The 20,846-nt window shown below is 43.5% G+C and overlaps 1 protein-coding gene across 6 annotated transcripts in view; it reads left to right on the forward strand.

Moving 5' to 3' along the window:
• LOC124003602 (neural cell adhesion molecule L1-like protein) overlaps positions 1-20,846 on the forward strand; it is a 93,740-nt gene that overhangs the window by 47,480 nt on the left and 25,414 nt on the right. For 3 of the 6 annotated variants that reach the window (XM_046311999.1, XM_046311994.1, XM_046311997.1), the window contains exons 2-6: positions 16,785-16,999; positions 18,972-18,989; positions 19,501-19,609; positions 19,894-20,084; positions 20,632-20,754. In XM_046311999.1, coding sequence (XP_046167955.1) covers positions 16,891-16,999; positions 18,972-18,989; positions 19,501-19,609; positions 19,894-20,084; positions 20,632-20,754 — 550 coding nt within the window. In that variant the 5' untranslated portion in view covers positions 16,785-16,890. Of the gene's footprint in view, positions 1-3,011; positions 3,158-16,784; positions 17,000-18,971; positions 18,990-19,500; positions 19,610-19,893; positions 20,085-20,631; positions 20,755-20,846 lie in introns of those variants that run through there. The other 3 variants (XM_046311996.1, XM_046311998.1, XM_046311995.1) reach the window with 2 other exon arrangements.

Here is a 20,846-nt window from a genome sequence, read left to right on the forward strand (position 1 = left end):
CATACACAGAGTTGATGTCGAAAAGTTTACATACACCTTAGCCAACTACATTTAAACTCAGTTTTTCACAATTCCTGACATTTAATCATAGTAAAAATTCCCTGTCTTAGGTCAGTTAGGATCACCACTTTATTTTAAGAATGTGAAATGTCAGAATAATAGTAGAGAGAATGATTTATTTCAGCTTTAATTTCTTTCCTCACATTCCCAGTGGGTCAGAAGTTTACATACACTCAATTGGTATTTGGTAGCATTGCCTTTAAATTGTTTAACTTGGGTCAAACGTTTCGGGTAGCCTTCCACAAGCTTCCCACAATAAGTTGAGTGAATTTTGGCCCATTCCTCCTGACAGAGCTGGTGTAATTGTGAAAAACTGAGTTGAAATGTATTTGGCTAAGGTGTATGTAAACTTCCGACGTCAACTGTATATAGGACAGCAGCCTCTAAGATGCAGGATTTAGTAACCAGTGGTAGCCGGCTAGTGATGGCTATTTAACAATCTGATGGCCTTGAGATAGAAGCTGTTTTTCAGTCTCTCCGTCCCAGCTTTGATCCACCTGTACTGACCTCGCCTTCTGGATTATAGTGTGGCGAACAGGCCGTGTCTCGGGTGTTTGATGTCCTTGATAATCATTTCGGCCTTTCTGTGACATCAGGGGCTGTAGGTGTCCTGGAGGGCAGACAGTGTGCTCCCGGTGATGTGTTTGGCCACCCCTGTGTCTCCCTCCCTCCCTCCCATAATCCTCTCTTCCCTCCCTCAGTCTCCTTTTCCCTCCCCCAGTCTTCTCTCCCCTCCCTCTGCCTCCTCTCCCCTCTTTATGTCTCCTCTCACGTCCCTCTGTCTCGTCCCCCTGCCTCCCCTTGTATCCTCTCCCTCATTCTCCTCTACCCTCACTCATTCTCCTCTCCTATCCACTCCCTCATTCTCCTCTACCCTCCCTCATTATCCTCTCCTATCCACTCCCTCATTCTCCTCTACCCTCCCTCATTCTCCTCTCCTATCCACTCCCTCAGTCTCCTCTCCCCCTCCCTCTGGCTCCTCTGTCCCTCCCATAGTCGCCTCTCCCCTCCCTCTTTCTCCTTTCCCATCCCTCCCTCTGTATCCTCTCCCTCCGTCTCTTCTCCCCTCCCTCAGTCTCCTCTCCCCTCTCTCAGTCTACCCGCCCTCAGTCTTTTCCCTGCTATCAGGGTACAGGGCAATATGAGAACAACATGTCTACTATGGGGTGTGGGGTTAAAGTTGTTGATGCAGGCTATGCTCTTTCCCGTGTCCTTCTGTTTTGCTATATTCCTAGTTGCCTGAGGGAACTCTGGTATGGACCATGTTTCTAATTCCTTTACATTGACTTGATAGGATAGATAGGCCTTTTTCTCACTCTGGCCAGGGAGTATTTGTTGATTGCTGCCTGGAGGAGAAAATAAATGTGTCGTAAATTAAACATAATTGAAAATATTTTCTCTCATAGAAAGATCAGTGGAGAATATCTGCATTTTATTTTCTATGTTCCAATTTCTTGGTCACGTGCATGTGTATTATAAATGAACTGTATGACATTTAGACCCACAAGCAAATATCCCAGCAATGGCACACCATTAAAGAGATTCTCTTGTACTTTTGTATACTTTTTAGCCAGTAGTTCTGAAGTAGGGCTCACGAGCCAAAAGGGGTCCCTGGAAATTGCCTACTATGTCACATACAGTATCAGTCAAAAGTTTGGACACACCTACTCATTCAAGGGTTTTATTTATTTTTTTACTGTTTTTCTACATTGTAGAATAATAGTGAAGACATCAAAACTATGAAATAACACGTATGGAATCATGTAGTAACCAGAAAGTGTTAAACAAATGAAAATATATTTTATACTTGAGATTCTTCAAAGTAGCCACCTTTAGCATTGATAACAGCTTTGCACACTCTTGACATTCTCTCAACCAGCTTCACCTGGAATGATTTTCCAACAGTCTTGAAGCAGTTCTCACATATAATGAGCACTTGTTGGCTGCTTTTCCTTTACTCTGCGCTCCATCTGGTGATTGTGGATGCCAAGTCATCTGATGCAGCATACTATCACCCCGTCTCAACAAAAACAAAAAAGTCTCAAATTTGGACTCATCAGACCAAAGGACAGATTTCCACTGGTCTAATGTCCATTGCTCATGTTTCTTGGCCCTATTCTTCTTATTGGTGTCCTTTGGTAGTGGTTTCTTTGCAGCGATTTGACCATGAAGGCCTGATTTGTCTCCAACAGTTGATGTTGAGGTGTGTCTGTTACTTGAACTCTGAAGCATTTATTTGGGCTGTGATTTCTGAGGCTGTTAACTCGAATGAACTTATCCTCTGCAGCAGAGATAACTCTGGGTCTTCCTTTCCTGTGGCAGTCCTCATGAGAGCCAGTTTCATCATAGCTCTTCATGGTTTTTGCGACTGCACTTTAAGATATTTTCCACATTGACTGACCTTCATGTCTTAAAGTAATGCTGGACTGTCGTTTCTCTTTGCTTATTTGAGCTGTTCTTTCCATAATTTGGTCTTGGTCTTTTACCAAATAGGGCTATCTTCTGTATACCACCCCTACTTTGTCACAACACAACTGATTGGCTCAAACATTAAGAAGGAAAGAAATTCCACAAATTAACTTTTAACAAGGCACACCTGTTAACTGAAATACATTCCCAGGTGACTATATCATGAAGCTGGTTGAGAGAAGGCCAAGAATGTGCAAAGCTGTCATCAAGGCAAAGGTTTGCTACTTTGAAGAATCTCCAAAATAAAATATATTTTGATTTGTTTAACACTTCTTTGGTTACTACGTGATTCCATATGTGTTATTTCATAGTCTCAATGTATTCACTATTATTCTGCAGTATAGAAAATGGTAAAAATAAAGAAAACCCCTGGAATTAGTAGGTGTGTCCAAACTTTTGACTTGTACTGTATGTGCAGATTTACAGTATGCACCACATTATTGCTCTCTCTCTCTGCTGTGTGTGCATCTTGCTAACTGTCACTCAAATGGCGAGGGGCTGAAACTCATTGGTTGAAACTAGAATTGCTAGGGTGTTGGCCCATGTGGGGGAATATTTTTGGAAAATAACTCTGCACAGCTTCCAGAAAACAGTTGCTTTCAAACTATGGATTTCGTGGCTAATTGAGGTAAGACAGTAATTCTGCTCATAGATTATGCATGTATGAACTACACATTGACACATCCAGCTCAAAGCGGGAGGTTTAACAAATATTTACTAGTCACCAAAGTTCCGGAGCTTGTCTTTAAATATGTTAGATGACACAAAAAAAGCTTATTACAGCATCCAAGCTCCGGTCGATCTCCATATACTGTGTCTCCCACAGACGTCTCCATGGCATTTTAACTAATGGCTTTAAGTGGAATAAATGTTTGCTTTTGTGCCACTATAAATCATGTCCCATTCATGTAATCTGTGGGGGCAGAGGTGTGAATGGGTTTGAGCGGTTGAGAACAGAGGGGGAAGAGGGGAAGAGGCAGTCCCCGGGGCAGTGCTCAGGACAATGTCAGGTTTGTCTGGCCTGAGTGTGTGAACACTAAGCTTTTGGGAACTGGCAGCTTACCCCGGTACCTTCCCCCCCGTCGTCCTCGCCTCCAGAGCTGTCCAGCTCCAAGCATTAAGCATTTGTTTAAAGTTCATAAGGCTTCCCTCTGTTTGTGTGGCTATAATCATGGCTTCATCCTGCTGCTGCTCAAAGAGAGGTCTGAGGGTCTTGGAGGACCTGGCTTACCGCTGGCTCTGGCTCTGGATCTGTCTCTGTCTCTGCAGAGGAGAGGCATGTGAATGTTCTCAGTGTCTGGCGCTGGCAATCTGCTCCTCACATTATGAAAAGGCCAATGTCCTCCTTCGACTGTCCAGAAAACATCCCAGCCATTGCTTCAGCTCTAAATTATGACTTTGTAAGGTCACACCCATGGAAATAATAAAATAACACAGAAAATTGTGCATTGATACAGGTAACAGCCAAAATAAAGAAAATGCCAACATGAAGTGTCTTAGGGCGTTGGTCCACAACAAGCTAGAACAACTTCAATGCACCTTGGCATAGATTCTATAAGTGTCTGGAACTCTATTGGAGGGATGCGACACCATTCTTCCATTAGAAATTCCATCATTTGGACTTTTGTTGGTGGTGGTGGAAAATTCTGTCTCAAACCAGGTTTCCATACAACCTTTTTATGTGAGCAAAGTACATGTTTGATAAAAAAATGTCACGACAGGCCTGATGGAAACAGCAAAGGTGGGATATTTTTGTTTCTGTAAAATTATATGTAATTATGGTGAACTAACCCTTTAATATAACTAGTTGAAGTCACGGAGGATGAACTTTATACTACCTCAGAATGGAACGCACTTATATGAATCAATCACAATACAATTTCTAATAAAAATAATATAGTCTCCATATACAGCATATAATGCCTTAATGTACTTAATGTGCATCTATCCACTAGCAAAGCGTCCAATTATCTAACGTGTCTATTTGAAACATTAAAGGTATACAATCTAATTTCCACCATTTTACAACTGTCAGCACATGTGAAGCACAAGTGATAAGAGCCTTGCAGTGGGCCTGCACAAACAGTCATGCCTTTGGTAGGTTTTTTGCTGTGGATTTACGACCTGCATCAGCATAATTCAAGCATGACCCTCCGCCCCCTATTTCCATTTTCTCCCTTTCTACTTGTTAAATCCCAAGTCTCAGACCTGGGTCCACACTATACATCATCCAGCCTGTGCAGCTCCCTTCCCTCCCCCCCGGTGTCGTGAGAGCGAGACAGTGCTTTTGTCGGGCTACGGAGGTATTTTATCGACAGTCTTAGCACACTCTCTCTGCTCTGCTCTCTGCTTCCTCCCCACAGGTCACACATGCTCTACTCTCCCCATCTGTGGACTCTTGGAATCTTGTCTGTGCTCACCAATCTGAGTCAATGAACGTCTCTAAACCAGTCGCTCAGAAAATCCCAGTTTTCATTACATGCTCAATGGTTCTTCTGGTCAAACAAACAAAATATCATCTCCAGCCAAATGATTATGCTTCTTTTGGCCGGGTGGGTGAGGTCAAGAACAGACCTGGTCACAGATGTCCTGTAGGGATACTGTAGCCTCGTCTTCTGTAATGCTGAGAGACAATCTCCACAAACATGATTGGAAATAAAGATATTGTCCCTGTCTGCAAAGAGGATTGCTCCCTGAGAACTGTAAATAACAATGTAGGAGCATTCACTCAACAGACAACACTCAAAGGATGATTTCTACCATCCTGCTCCCATCTGTGCTCTTGTGTGTATTCTGTAACACGTGTGTGCTTAACACTATTAAACAGCACTTTAAACAAAGCTTCAGGTGCAGCAAACATATTGCTGGGCAGGACAGGGAGGGGGTGAGATGGAACTTGCATTCCTCCACTTTTCCTCCTCTCTCTTTTGTACACAGCCAGTGAATAGCCTTTAGATTGAGCTTTGTGAGAATGATTGTCAGTGGCTTAATGAGCTTCTTTGCCAAGCTAGAGGCTTTGGCAACATATTTGTCTCCAACAGCACCTCTCTCACTCTGTCCCCAGCTTGTGTGACATGATCCAGTGCGTGTGGACACATCCAGAGCAGTCCCTGGGATTTTGATAGACCCCTTCACTGTTCTATGCTTTGATTTTCCCTTTGGATTGGATTGGATTGGATTGATTGCCTGTAGAGGGAATGGTTGTTCATAATGTATCTCGCGAGGGACCAGCGTGGAGAATGAAGTTAAGTCTTGCAGGTTCTGTCCTGTCTTGGGATGTTTCTGTGTGTGCGGCACAGAAGCTGGCTGTTGGATGTTTTGGTCTTTGCATGTGTGGTGAGGCGTATTAAATAGGGTCACCCCCTCACAGAGAGGAGAGTAGGAACATTGCCTGTGTTCATGTGGTTACAGTGCCTTCAGAAAGTATTCCTACTCCTTCACTTATTCCACATCTTGTTGTGTTACCGCCTAACTTCAACGTGGATTAAATAAATACACATAATACACCGTAATGTTGAAGTCAAACATGTTTTTAGACATTTTAGCAAATTTTATGAAAATTAAAAACAGAAATATCCAATTTACATAAGTATTCACACCCCTGAGTCTTTGATACTTTGTAGAAGCACTTTTGGCAGCAGTTAAAGCTGTGAGTCTTTATTGGTAAGTTTCTAAGACCTTTTCACACATGGATTGTGAAACATTTGTCAATTCTAAAACCTCTGTCAAATTGGTTGTTGATCATTTGTAGACAACCATTTTAAGGTCTTGCCATAAATTTCCAGGCAGATAAAAAAAAACAGTAAAAACAGTAAAACCTGTTACCCGGCCACTCAGGAACATTCACTGTCTTTTTTGGGAAGCAACTCCTGTGTAGATTTGACATTGTGTTTTAGGTTATTGTCCTGCTGAAAGGTGAAGTAATCTCCCAGTGTCTGGTGGAAAGTAGACTGAACCAGGTTTTCCTCTAGGATTTGTTATCCAGTTCTTAATGATAACAAGCATAACCATGACATGATGCAGCCAACACTACGCTTGAACACATGGAGAGTGTGTTGTATTGAATTTGCCCTAAATATACCACTTTGTATTCAAGACAAAAAGTAAAAGGGGTGTGACTACTTTCTGAATGCACTGTATATCTTGTTGCCATACAATAAGTATGGTGAATTCATCTTCCAGTGTCTGGTGAAAAGAAGACTGAACCAGGTTTTGACCGAAAAGAGCTTCTGGACATCAGAACAGTGATTACTCAGAGTAGCTACATCTGGTAAGACGAGGGGCGGGATGTGTGTCTATTTGTCAATAACTGCTGGTGCGCGATGGCTAATGTTAAAGAAGTCTCGAGGTATTGCTCACCTGAGGCAGAGGACCTCATGATAAGCTGTAGACCACACTATCTACCAAGAGAGTTCTCATCTATATTATTCATAGCCGTCTATATAGCGCCACAAACCGATTCTATGCGATGGACTACAGGAAAAGGAGGGCTGAACAGGCCTCCATTTACATCGACGGGGCTGAAGTGGAGCGGGTTGAGAGTTACGAGTTCCTTGGTGTCCAGATCACCAACAAACTATAATGGTCCAAACACACCAAGACATTTGTGAAGAGGGCACGACAACACCTTTTCCCCCTCAGGAGACTGAAACAATTTGGCATGGGTCCCCAGATCCTCAAAGTTCTACAGCTGTACCATCGAGAGCATCCTGACCGGTTGTATTACCGCCTGGTATAGCAACAGCTCGGTTTCTGACCGTAAGGCGCTACAGAGGGTGTGCGTACAGCCCAAAGCATCCTGCCATCCAGAACCTATATACCAGGCTGTGTGATTTTACACTGCTGCTACTCACTGTTTGCCATACTCACTTCCCCCCTAGCTACATGAACTGTATACGTCAGTGCATAAGGCTGGGTGACGTTTACACACTTAGAGGTAACATTATAACATAATGTTCAAACTTTATACATTATACGATTTTTGAAAGGACTTAAAATAGGATATACTGCCCATAATATCTCTCCAAATAGTGAAGGAAACTGTAGCATTGTATAAGTATTTTCATCTCTGATACTGAGCTCACCCCATTACATTCCTCCGTAACACCATACACCACAAACACACACACACACGCACGCATGCACACACACACACACACACGCACGCACACGCACACGCACACACACACACACACACACACACACACACACACACACACACACACACACACACACACACACACACACACACACACACACACACACACACACACACACACACACACACACATAACACACACACACACACAAACACACACACATTTTTGACACACTTAACACACACACACACACACACACACACACACACACACACACACACACACACACACACACACACCACACACACACACACACACACACACACACACACACACACACACACACACACACACACACACACACACGACACACACACACACACACACACACACACACACACACACACACACACACACACACACACACACACACACACACACACACACACACACACACACACACACACACACACACACACACACACACACACACACACACACACACACACACACACACACACACACACACAGTCCCTCAGTACTGGACCATATTTCCGACAGCTGTGTCAAACAGCTCACCCTGCGAACGCTGTCCAGATGCCCTGCTGTAGAGCACAGGAAGTACAAAATGGATTGCAGACAGCATATTCCCTGTAAATCACAGATCGGAGCAAGGAATTTCAATGTGTAGAAAAGGGACCTCAGGGGAGAGGAAAAAGGGTAACAACCTGCCTGGTGTTTTTTTATATTTCTCTGTCGCAATTCAATATATGACCATACTGTATCTGAGTTGGGGCATCAGAATATACTTGTGTTGGATGGGAGTAAATTGTTTGGGGTTTGATGGAGGAGGGGATTTGGGATATAAGTCCCATCCATCATGTCTGGCTGTGGCACAGTTTCATCAACAGTTTCAACCTGGGAAATTGACAACATCTGTCAAATGGAGTGAATGGAGGTGGGGAGGACCTCACTGTGTTTGTTCACACAAAATAATATCCCTGTCCCCACAGTCCAGGCTGTGAATCCATAACAAACCTCTCCTGGCTACTCAGTGAGGATCATAGACTAATATGATGATTGTCCTGGGCTTGGGGCGCTCCTCTGTGACTCAGGACTTCAAAGAGACAAGAGCTGAGAGAGAGAAAATGAAAGCTCTTGGCTCACCATTCTGCAGACAGACAGACGGACAGGAGCGATATACCTTTTGCGGCACTAGTAATTGAAACGTGACAAGTTGAGATATTCTGTCAGGAATTTCTCCCAAACTTTGAGCTCTCAAGATTTACACTTTTCAGTTAAATACCAGCTATAGTAAGCTGTTGTGTGATATGTCCTGCTGCACATTTCCCAGCCACATTCGCTTCCTATTACAGTGATGTGTGTCTTTAAACAAAAAACACTGAATCTCACCTTATCTTGAAACGAAGACTAATGGTGAGGTGGTTGGGAGAGATTGCAGCAGTATTAGCACTGAAACAGTTTATGTCCCTGCTGGTTCTTAATATGCTCAGCAGGCCTCCATATTTCACTGAGACAAATAAAGCATTCAGCAGCTAGCAGAGCAGAGCAGAGCTGCACAAATGAACAGCTCATCAGAGGAAGAGGAAAATCTTCACCTCACCTTTACTCATGAAAAACACTAATCACTCAGCAAAGATTAAATAGACAGGAAAGAAGATGCAGAAAGAAATCAAATCAAATATTGAATAAAATGTTATTGGTCGCATACACATGTTTAGCAGACGTTATTGCTGGTGTAGCTGTCACGCCCTGACCTTAGAGCCTTTTTTATTCTCTATTTGGTTAGGTCAGGGTGAGACTTGGGTGGGCAAATCTATGTTTCTATTTCTTTGTTGGCCTAGTATGGTTCCAATCAGAGTCAGCTGTTTATCGTTGTCACTGAATGGGGATCATACTTAGGTAACCCTTTTTCCCACCTTCAGTTGTGGGATCTTGTTTTTGTACAGTTACTGTGTAGCCTGCAAAACGTTACATTTGTTTTTTGTTTTTTTCTTTTCTTTTGTTGTTCATCAAAATAAAGAAAGATGTACGCTTACCACGCTGCACCTTGGTCTCATTCCAACACTGAACGTAACAGTAGCGAAATGCTGTCATGTTCTGACCATAGTTCTTTTGTGTTTTCTTTGTTTTAGTGTTGGTCAGGACGTGATCTGAGTGGGCATTCTATGTTGTATGTCTAGTTTGTCTATTTCTATGTTTGGCCTGATATGGTTCTCAATCAGAGGTAGGTGTTAGTCATTGTCTCTGATTGGGAACCATATTTAGGTAGGCTGTTTTGTGTTGGGTTTTGTGGGTGATTGTTTCCTGTGTCTGTGTTTGTGCCACACGGGACTGTTTCGTTGCCAGTTCACTTTGTTATTTAGTATTTGTGTTCATGTTGAGTTTTCTTATTAAATAACATGGACACATACCACGCTGCATATTGGTCCGATCCTTGCTACACCTCTTCTTCAGAGGAAGAGGAGGAAATCTGTCGTGACACCCACCAACCAAGGACCAAGCGGCGTGGTAACGGGAAGCAGCAACAACGGCCGAGGACACAAGACTCCTGGACGTGGGAGGAAATCCTAGAGGGAAAAGGTCCCTCGGCAGAGCCGGGGGAATATTGCCGCCCCAAAGCAGAGCTGGAGGCAGCGAAAGCAGAGAAGCGGCATTATGAGGAGCTGGCACGGTAGAGCGGCTGGAAGCCCGAGAGGCAGCCCCAAAAATGCATTGGGGGGGTGGCACAGGGAGAGTGTGGCAGAGTCAGGAGTCAGACCTGAGCCAACTCCCACTGTTTACCGTGAGGAGCCAAGGATGGAATCAGAGCAGTCGGTGAAGTTGAGGTGTGCGTCTGAGAATGTGGAGGAGTTATTGGACAAATTGGATGAGAGTGAATGGAGGGGAGATTATGAGACATTCGAGGAGTTGTTGATAAAATTGGAGGAGAGTGAAGAGAGAGAGAGAGCTGTTGGTTTGACGTAGTATGCACGGCATTCACCCTGAGGAGCGTGTTAGCTGTCTGATGCCACATGTGTCAGTTCCTAGTACTCATCCTGAAACAGGTGTTAAAGCTCCGGAACAATTGATGCCGGCTATACACACCAGGTCTCCAGAGTACCTTCACAACCCGTAGTGTTTTGTTCCTGCTCCCCACACTCGCCCAAAGGTGCGTGTTCCCAGTCCGGCACCAGGCATCAAGCCTACTGTGCGCCTCCAGAGCCCAGTACTCCCTGTTCCTCCTCCCCGCACTCGCCCTGAGGTGCGTGTCCTCGGCCCAGTACTACCAGTGCTGGTACCACGCACCAGGCCTACAGTGCGCCTCGCCTGTCCAGAGTCTCTCATCTGTCCAGAGCTGTTAGAGTCTCTCATCTGTCCAGAGCTGTTAGAGTCTCCCGCCTGTCCAGAGCTGCTAGAGTCTCCCGCCTGTCCAGAGCTGCTAGAGTCTCCCGCCTGTCCAGAGCTGCTAGAGTCTCCCATCTGTCCAGAGCTGCTAGAGTCTCCCGCCTGTCCAGAGCTGCAAGAGTCTCCCGCCTGTCCAGAGCCGCCAGAGCCGGCAGTCTGCAAGGAGCCGCCAGAGCCGCCAGTCAGCCAGGAGCCACCAGTCAGCCAAGAGCCGCCAGTCAGCCAGGATCAGCAAGAGCCGCCAGTCAGTCAGGATCCTCCAGAGCCGCCAGTCAGCCAGGATCTGCCAGAGCCGACAGCCAGCCAGGATCTGCCAGAGCCGACAGTCAGCCAGGATCTGCCAGAGCCGTCAGTCAGCCAGGAGCTGCCAGCTGCTCTTCAACAAAGAACAAAGTACTGCTTCAACAAAGTACTGCGTAAAGGGTCTGAATACTTATGTAAATGTGATATTTCCATTTTTAAGTTTGAATAATTTTGCAAAAGTGTATTAAAACTTGTTTTTGCGTTGTCATTATGGGGTATTGTGTGTAGATTGATGAGGGAAAAAAACATTTAATAAATTTTAGAATAAGGCTGTAATGTAAAAGATGTGAAAAAGTGAAGGGGTCAGAACACTTTTTGAATGCTCTGTATATACAGTATATATATGATAAACTGGAACCTTGAAATTATATCACATAAAGCTGGTCATTTGGATATCCTTTTCTAAATATTTAACATCATCAAATAGCCCATATTTTGACAAAGGAAATACTATAGACACAGATTAGATGCGGTAGAACAATATTTGATTCCAGAATGGTTAATGCTGGTTTTTAAAAGCAATGACTGTGCCCTTTTCGTCATATGGTGTCACCAGGGAATGTGTCCCCCTCTGTCCCTGGTCACAAAAGTTCAAGAGGGCCAGTAAATTAATTTGCCATATCTCCATTTGAGACAGAGGTCAGCGACCCTGCAGTTCATCTCAGAATTGACTTCAAATCCACATCCATCTAGATCCCTATAGCCTGATTCCCTCATTCCTTTACGTCCCCAGTCCCTCTTGTCATTTTTCTCTTACCCCCCTCCGCTCTCCCTCCGGCCCAGCCCCAGCCTCAGCCTCATCCACCTGCTCTATGCGCAGACAGACTCCTGCAGTTTTCTCTTACCCCCCTCCGCTCTCCCTCCGACCCAGCCCCAGCCTCATCCACCTGCTCTATGCGCAGACAGACAGATTTAATGGTGTGGTAATTGAACTGTTCACTCTCTTGCATGCATGTGAAAGCAGAATGAAATTGAGCCACATCTCAATTAGACAAGGTTATTACTTAATATTGTGCTGACTTCCTAATCTCATTAAGGGCCTTGTTTGTGTTTTGCTCCTGCTGCTTCTGCTGAAGTTTTAATAATGAATGAACTCCTCCCACTCATAAGCATGTTGAAGAATCTCATCTCGCCAGAGGTCAGAATGTAACCCATTGCAAATAAACAGGAACTATTATTATATTATATTAAGTTAACGGAATGCATCCAAATAAAACTACTTTTAACGAAATTCCAGGGATCTACTTCCCCTTTAGTAGTTCATTATTAAAAATAGTTTTAAAAGAATTCAAACAAGATGTGGGTGTGTCTTTGCAGGGCATTACTTACTCTATTAGGCAGTACAGAGCTACACCCTTACAGTATGTTTGTTGTTGTTGTCTAGAATCAGTCTCAAATCAGTTGTATAAATGAGCAATTGACTTGGCAAAAACAGAAATGAAACCAAACAAAAAATGCCTAATTACCGGCAACAGGCTAATTGCTGTTTAATTATAACAAATTCTCCCAATACTTTAATTGTACTTCAGTGATTAACTGGGATTCAGTGCTGAAACATTACCAGGAGTGTGTTGGGAGCGTGGCGCGTCTTCCCAGTGTCACAGCTCTTTAGTGAGGAGAATATTTTAATCCAGCTTGACACGAAGAGGATCTGCTTAATCCCATTACAGGCTTGCAGCACATCAAACTATAGAAGGCCTGTGGAGACACAGACACTTCTGCCTGTCTAACGGCAAAAGGTTGAACAGCATAGCATCTTTCAATGGCAACCGTTAAGGACACTTCTGAGTCCTTCAGCAGCGCTTCACCATTTTCATTTAGCAAATTTGACTGCTTGTCTATGTCTTGAGAATGCCTCCTGTCAATCAGAAAGTGTTGAAGTGTTGTGGAAAGTGTTTTATTATGTTGAGGTGAGGAAATAGTGAATCCTACAGTTAATCAACAGACCCTTGACTTTGGTGTATAGGTCAATGTTAGGATTCCATGCCAGACCAGATGGCTGAGCTAGGAGACTGAAGGAATAGAAAGTATGCCAACCAGAACACTGTGCTGTTAACATCTCCTTATGAAGAGAGACGTGGGTGTCTGATTCAGCCTGGAGCCTGAATGATGAGAATGGGGCTTCTCAATCAAATGAACCAGCAGGTAGAGTGAGCATGGAGCAGACGTGACTTCCCTCTCTGCCTGTCTCTTACATTTCCTCTGTTATCAGTCTTGTGCATGGGGCTCATTCTGAATGAGAAATGTTTTTTGCACATCTTGGCAGGTAGCCCACTGTAAATGAGAGAGAGCGAATCAGAGCAGAACACTACAGTATGTCAATCTTAGCTTAGTTTAAAGCATGGCTCCAGACTTCACATGGCCCAGATTCGTCCCGTGTCCCCTGTCCCTCTGCTTCAACCCCAGGACAGCTTCTGTTCCCTCTGAGCCTCGGCTAAGGGAGGTCAGAGTTCATATTGGACTTCTCATGGTGAGCAGCTTTTAACTTAGCCAGCTTCATCTGCCTCAGGCTCATGCTATTGCTGCTGAAGGAGAGGATTAAGAACAGCCTGTGGTTTAGAGCAGGCTCGCCCCGGCCCCACTCAACTGATTCATATAGCCCCTGTAGCCTATACTGTATGCCGGGTTAGAGATAGACATCCCAGTCTCCCACCAGTTTAGCCCCTATATGATTTATTAACCTCCCTCAACCAGATGGCCAAGTTGGATCTGGCTAAATGCTCAACGAGTGGGGAAATTAATTAAATCAGATGGCAGGTGATCAAGCACAGTTTGAACAGAACATAATCCATCTAAGTGGTGTTAGGTTGGTTGATAAAGGCCCAAAGAGAAACGCATTGTCTTGGAGGGATTGTAAAAACCTCCATCTTAAACTCACCAATCCTCCCAACAAAGCACTGCTAATTAGGAGAGCGCGGCGTCCTATCTTTTGATTTTAATCTGTAATTTGCAACATAAATCACAATGTGTGGGAAAAGAGTGAACTGGTAGCAACATTATTACGCCTGGGGCATTTCTCCAGTCCGGACTCATGGATCATAACAAAGCCATGTGAGTCTGAGGTTGGAGGAAAAGTCAATGTCCTACAGTAGTATTGTGATTAAGAGGGGTTGTGTATTGCACACTATGTTGTCTGTGGCTCTGCCGGTGACATCAGGGAGGTCATCCACTAGGTCAGATTAGCCAGGATGGACTCACAAAGGCCCCAGACAGAGTTAATACCATTAGCATGAAGCATGGGGAGAGAGTTCAGGGTTCGTGTCTATTTTAAAACAGAGCCTCCTAAAGAAATGAATTAAATCGACTCTTTCACTCCTTGGTCAATTATTCAATTACTTCTCGTGAACTGCCATTTGACCTCTGTGTTTCCTATTGAATTTGGTAACTGAGAGAGAAGATACAAAAAAGAGGAGCAGTGTTTTTGGTCAGTATGATTGAAAACACACCAATAAGCGTGGCTATCTCTCCGGTTTCGCTCCATCCTGCTGAAATAAAGAGCTTAACACACACAAATTCCCAGACAAATCAATTTTTTGCCATTAATTGGAAGCTCCATCTACATGAGAAGAGACAAACACTGTAATTACTGGATTTGTATGCTTTGATGAGAAGTGTTCAGCTATTTCCATTTTTGTCAGTGGACATTTTTGCGGACTCCCATGAGCATTTTAATTAGGCACATTTTTTTGTCACCAATTTTCGTATTACTAGTGTGACATTATTCAACGTGGCCTGGTCTATCTGCTACCCTGCGTTCAACCAACTAGATTCCTGACTAGAATGACCCAGTGACCTACAGTAGGTAACAGCCAACTTGAGGCAGGCTAATGAACAGATACCATAGAGATTCTATTATAGAACAGAGGCTGGTGGGCAACAATGCCGTCGAGGTGAACATTCCTGCACAGAGCTCTATCCCCACAATTCTGTGCTCTTGTCATACTGTACACAGCTCATTAGGATTCAAGCCGCTGGCCTGTTAAGAGGAGAATGACCCGTGCCATCTGACCCTGAGACCCACTGGTTATCAGATATAAAACAGATAAAAAATACTATTGCTAGTGTCCTCCCGAGTAGCGCAGTGGTCTAAGGCACTGCTTTGCTAGCTGTGTCACTAAAAACTCTGGGTTCAAGTCCAGGCTCTGTTGTATCCAGCTGTTACCCGGAGACCCATGGGGTGGCGTACAATTGGGTTAGGGGAGGGTTTTGCTGGCAGGGATGTCATTGTGAACTAGTGATGCCTCTGTTGGGCTGGGTGCAGTGCCCTCTGACAAGGTTGCCAGGTGTACAGTGTTTCCTCTGACAAATTGATTCTTCTGGGTTAAGTGGGCAGGTGACTTGGTTGTGTTTTGGAGGACACATGGCTCTTGACGTTAACCTCTCCCCAGTCCGTACGAGAGTTGCAGCGATGAGACAAGACTGTAACTACCAATTGGATACCACGAAAAGGGGTAAAAAAGTTATATATATATATACTATTGCTATTCTTTGGAAGAAGATTATTGCTAAGTCTGAGAACCATGTGTGATCATCATGGCTGTGTTGTGTTCTCTTTGAATATTCAGAGAGGAGCCCACAAACACAGAACAGGAACAGGAACAGCCTGATGACAAATGCTGCAGCAGGGTTGTATCTTAATGATGTAAATCATTCACTCCGTTGTGGAATGAATTCATAATTTTCACTTTGAAATGTGGAGCATGTATTAATATAACCACTGCCTCATGTATTTATGTATTTAAACTCTTGTTCTATGGTGCATGAAAAACTACTCGCTCTAGCTGCCTAGCCAACACACTCCAACAGACAATAAACAAGAAAACAATGTGTGTCTCCAGGGAACAGAGTGATATAGAGATGCAATAATTAGATTTGTGTCACAGTAGCATTTTAAAGGGGTAATCAGTAGTTGCTACATCAATTCTTTCACTTTTAAATTAATTGTATGAGCCTATTGATTCTTGAAGAATATAACTTAGAAATGCCTCATGAGCTAAATTCAACTGTCACATTCCATGAGAACACAAAATATAAGCTTGTTTTACTCCAATGTTTGTAAACAAAGTAAATGTAAACAAGCACTAGATAACCTCAAAACATGGTTCAAACTATAATTTTGATATCATGGATGGTCAGTTATTGCAACTATAGCTCTGGTTACTAATTTAATAGGAGTGGTTACATTTCCCCAGCCCCGTCCCTCAGCTTTTTACCAAAATGGCTGATTGCCGCTTTAAGCATGAAGCCCAGAATGTGGTCCCTGCTGATGTGAGTGACTGCTGTGCTGGAAACTTGTGTTGTGCCTGGCTGAGCATCTCTCTCGGTCACCGGGGGTTCTCTCTCTGCCTTGTGTGGGATAGCCTGACTGTCTGTCTGCCTGACGCGTGGGTGGATCTGGATTCATGGGACGCCACTCTCACTCTGTTGTCTGTGTTGCACTTGCAGGTCCGACGTCTTCTGCATGCCATAGAGATGAATTGAGAACTGGAAGAGAGCAGCGTGTGTCACTTCCCCCAAGATTTACTCTGAGATTGCTGTCTGCTGTGGCGTGATGAGGATGAGGTCGTCGAGGTGGAGCCCAGGATTGGCTCTCCTGGTCGGTGTGGTCGCCAGTATCTGTGCCTTTCACCCCACCACTGCCATAGACATACCACTGGAGGGTAAGCGCTCACTTTCCATTGAAGTGCCTGGGCAGGATACCATACAGCTTTGTAAAGTACAGTATATTGATTTTGTTTTCCAATATATTTAATGGTCAAAGCTGTATGTATTGTAATGGTCATCCTCATGTATTCTTTGAAATATTGAGTATTCTGTAATTCCGTATCGTACCAAAATCAGTTCTATTATATTCATGGATGGAACACATCCTTGGCTGGGTTTTGATTTCTTGTTTAAAACGTCTTATGGCTTGAATCCCGCTAACGGGATGGATATGACAACAGCCAGTTAAAGTGCAGGGCGCCAAATTCAAAACAACAGAAATCTCATAATTAAAATTCCTCAAACATAGAAATATTTTACACCATTTTAAAGATAAACTTGTTGTTAATCCCACCACAGTGTCCGATTTCAAAAAGGCTTTACGACGAAAGCACACCAAACTATTATGTTAGGTCTGCACCTAGTCACAGAAAAACACAGCCATTTTTCCGGGCAAAGAGAGGAGTCACAAAAAGCAGAAACAGAGATATAATTAATCACTAACCGTTGATAATCTTCATCAGATGACACTCATAGGACTTCATGTTACACAATATATGTATGTTTTGTTCGATAAAGTTCATATTTATATACAAAAATATGAGTTTACATTGGTGCGTTATGTTTAGTAGTTCCAAAACATCCGGTGATTTTGCAGAGCCACATAAATACTCACAATAAACATTGATAAAAGATACAACTATTATGCATGGAATTATAGACAAACTTCTCCTTAATGCAACCACTGTGTCAGATTTCAAAAAAGCTTGACCGACGAACTACACCATGCAATAATCTGAGTACAGCGACAACAAATCAAGCCATACAGATATCCTCCATGTTGTGGAGTCAACAGAAGTCAGAAATAACATTATAAATATTCACTTACCTTTGATGATCTTCATCAGAATGCACTCCCAGGAATCCCAGTTCCACAATAAATGTTTGATTTGTTCGATAAAGTCCATCATTTATGTCCAAATACCTCCTTTTGTTAGCGTGTTTATCCCTGTAATCCAAATGCTCAAAGCACGATTGCTTAGTTCAGAAGAAAAGTCAAAAACGTTATATTACAGTTCATAGAAACATTTCAAACGATGTATAGAATCAATCTTTAGGATGTTTTTATCATAAATCTTCAATAATGTTCCAAACGGAGAATTCCTTTGTCTTCAGAAATGCAATGGATCTCAAGCTAACTCTCACGTGAACACGCGTGGTCAGCTCATGCCACTCTGCCAGACCACTGACTCATTCAGCTCTCATTCCCCCCTTCTTTACAGTAGAAGCATCAAACAAGGTTCTAAAGATTGTTGACATCTAGTGGAACCCTTAGGAAGTGCAATTTGACCCCATAGACACTGTATATTCGATAGGCAAAGAGTTGAAAAACTACAAACCTCAGATTTCCCACTTCCTGTTTGGATTTTTTTCTCAGGTTTTTGCCTGCCATGTGAGTTCTGTTATACTCACAGACATCATTCAAACAGTTTTAGAAACTTCAGAGTGTTTTCTACCCAAATCTATATGCATATATTATCAACTGGGCCTGAGTAGTAGGCAGTTTACTCTGGGCACCTTATTCATCCAAGCTACTCAATACTGCCCCCAGCCATAACAAGTTAAATCAGGTTTTTTCATTCTCTTGTATTTGGGCCGTGTATCTTACAGTTTCCTTGGAAACAAGTATCAGGTTTTCCTCCATCTAAATGATTCATAAATCATCTCTTAAGGGCCCGCACATAAATAACATTTCAGAAAAGCAACCCATACTTATGTTGATGCAAGGTGATTCATTTCCTGCAATCTCCTTAAATGTGGGCTGAAGTGTTTCATTTATAAATGTCTACAACCAACACAAAACTGAATTATGCTTAAACTTCTGTCTGTATTTTGTTTGTTGTCTTCCTGCTGCCATGGATATTCTAGTTGTAGGTCATGTAAACAGTAAGTTTGCTCTGACGTGCCCTGTCCCATTCAGCATTAGTGACCGCCTGTCTGTCATCACTTAATCTCTTGGCTCAGTGGTCAGCAACACAGCAGCTGTACCATGTGGCCATCTCGTGAACGATCTGCATCTCAATTTAGTCACACAATCAACATCTTAGAATTGGATTGTCTTGAATGCTCACCCACTTAGTGGCATGTAGTTTTAACCTGCACCACTGGTCCTACTGGCCTGACCTCATGATGCTACTTTTACTGTTGCTGACATCTGTAGTTGTGTAGTATATTTCTAACACATATCACTTAAACAAGAAAGCATGGACAAAGCAGAACAGGTTCAAACAGGATGTCACTGTGAAATAGAACTATTGGAAAAGAAAATATCATCATAATGGAAACTAATCATCCCCTAACACCTAATACTAGAGTGAGAGATGATGCTATAATAAACCTGCAGTAGGTATATGGAGTTTTCTTCATTAAGGTGTTGTCCCTGTTGTCTGTTGTCCAGTTGAGCAGCTGCCCACCATCACAGAGGCGTCCCCCAGCTCTCTGATCGCCTTCCCCTTCGATGAGAGCTTCCCCATGACGTGTGAAGCCAAAGGGAACCCCAAGCCAGAGTGAGTAATGAGTATCCTACTCTACCATTCCATACCCAGCAGATGGGAGAGGGACGACCCAGGAGAGCTCGTTAGCAGCCCAACAGACAGCCTACCACCGGCCATCGATTTGGCATGTCAACTTGTTTTTGGCTGTTTGATTTCATGGTGTGAAGTCGTGCACATACTGTGAGTGCCAACATTGGACACTGAACACACTGTGTACATTTGGCTGAAACACATTTGACATTTTCAAGGTTTATTTTGAATGTTATCAATGGCTGATTGAACTGTTGATTTTGTAGATTCTGGTGGACGAAAAATGGGGAAGAGTTTGACCCTTACCAGGACCCAAGGCTGATCAAGGAGAAAAACTCGGGGACGTTTGTGATCCCCAACACTGGGAACCTCACAGAGTACCAGGGAACTTACCGCTGTTATGCCTCGAATAAACTAGGGACAGCCATAACAGAGGAGGTTGAGTTTGTTGTGCCCCGTGAGTAGCATCCCTAAGCTCTGTGGTGCTCCATTACAATTATTTCAAAGTGATTCAGGTCCTGGAATCCAATGTGTCGCTCCATTGTGAGCTGTTTGTTGTATTGGCCATGGCAGAAAGTCATTGAACCTCCAAAACATTCCACACCCAGTTGCATCTACCCATATGGACTGTGTGGCAGAAGGGAGACTGATCTAGCATCTCCATCATTTCACTTGATACATTTTTCATTTAGTTCCAAAGCATAGTACATACATCTTCAAATAAATCCAGACAGAGGGGAACTGTGACTAAATTGTTCCATGCTTCAACCATTCAGGGTGGCTGACATGCAGTACAACAGTAGTAATGACGTCTATTTTTTTCCTGCAAGCCAATATATAAAGAAGATGCTGTAAAATCCAATTCACTGGCTCAACACAAGCACCTTCACACACAACCAACACAAAACACTAGTATCATAGGACTGCCACCTGCTGGAGAGAAAGGCAACTACACTAAATGACTGACAAATCATTGTAAACTTTTGTTTATTTTTGGGGGTTAGATGTACCGAAGTTTCCTAAGGAGAAGATTGATCCCATTGAGGTGGAGGAGGGTCAGCCTGTCATTCTGGAGTGTAACCCTCCTAAAGGAATCCCTCCTTTACAGATCTATTGGATGACCATCGGTAAGTGACTAATGGCTTCCCAGACCTGACACCCTGACACGCCCTGGAGAGAGGCCTGTCTGAGTCATGGCAAATCCTTTGTGTTGACACCT

Source organism: Oncorhynchus gorbuscha, linkage group LG18, assembly GCF_021184085.1.
Source record: "Oncorhynchus gorbuscha isolate QuinsamMale2020 ecotype Even-year linkage group LG18, OgorEven_v1.0, whole genome shotgun sequence".
Lineage (NCBI taxonomy): Eukaryota > Metazoa > Chordata > Actinopteri > Salmoniformes > Salmonidae > Oncorhynchus > Oncorhynchus gorbuscha.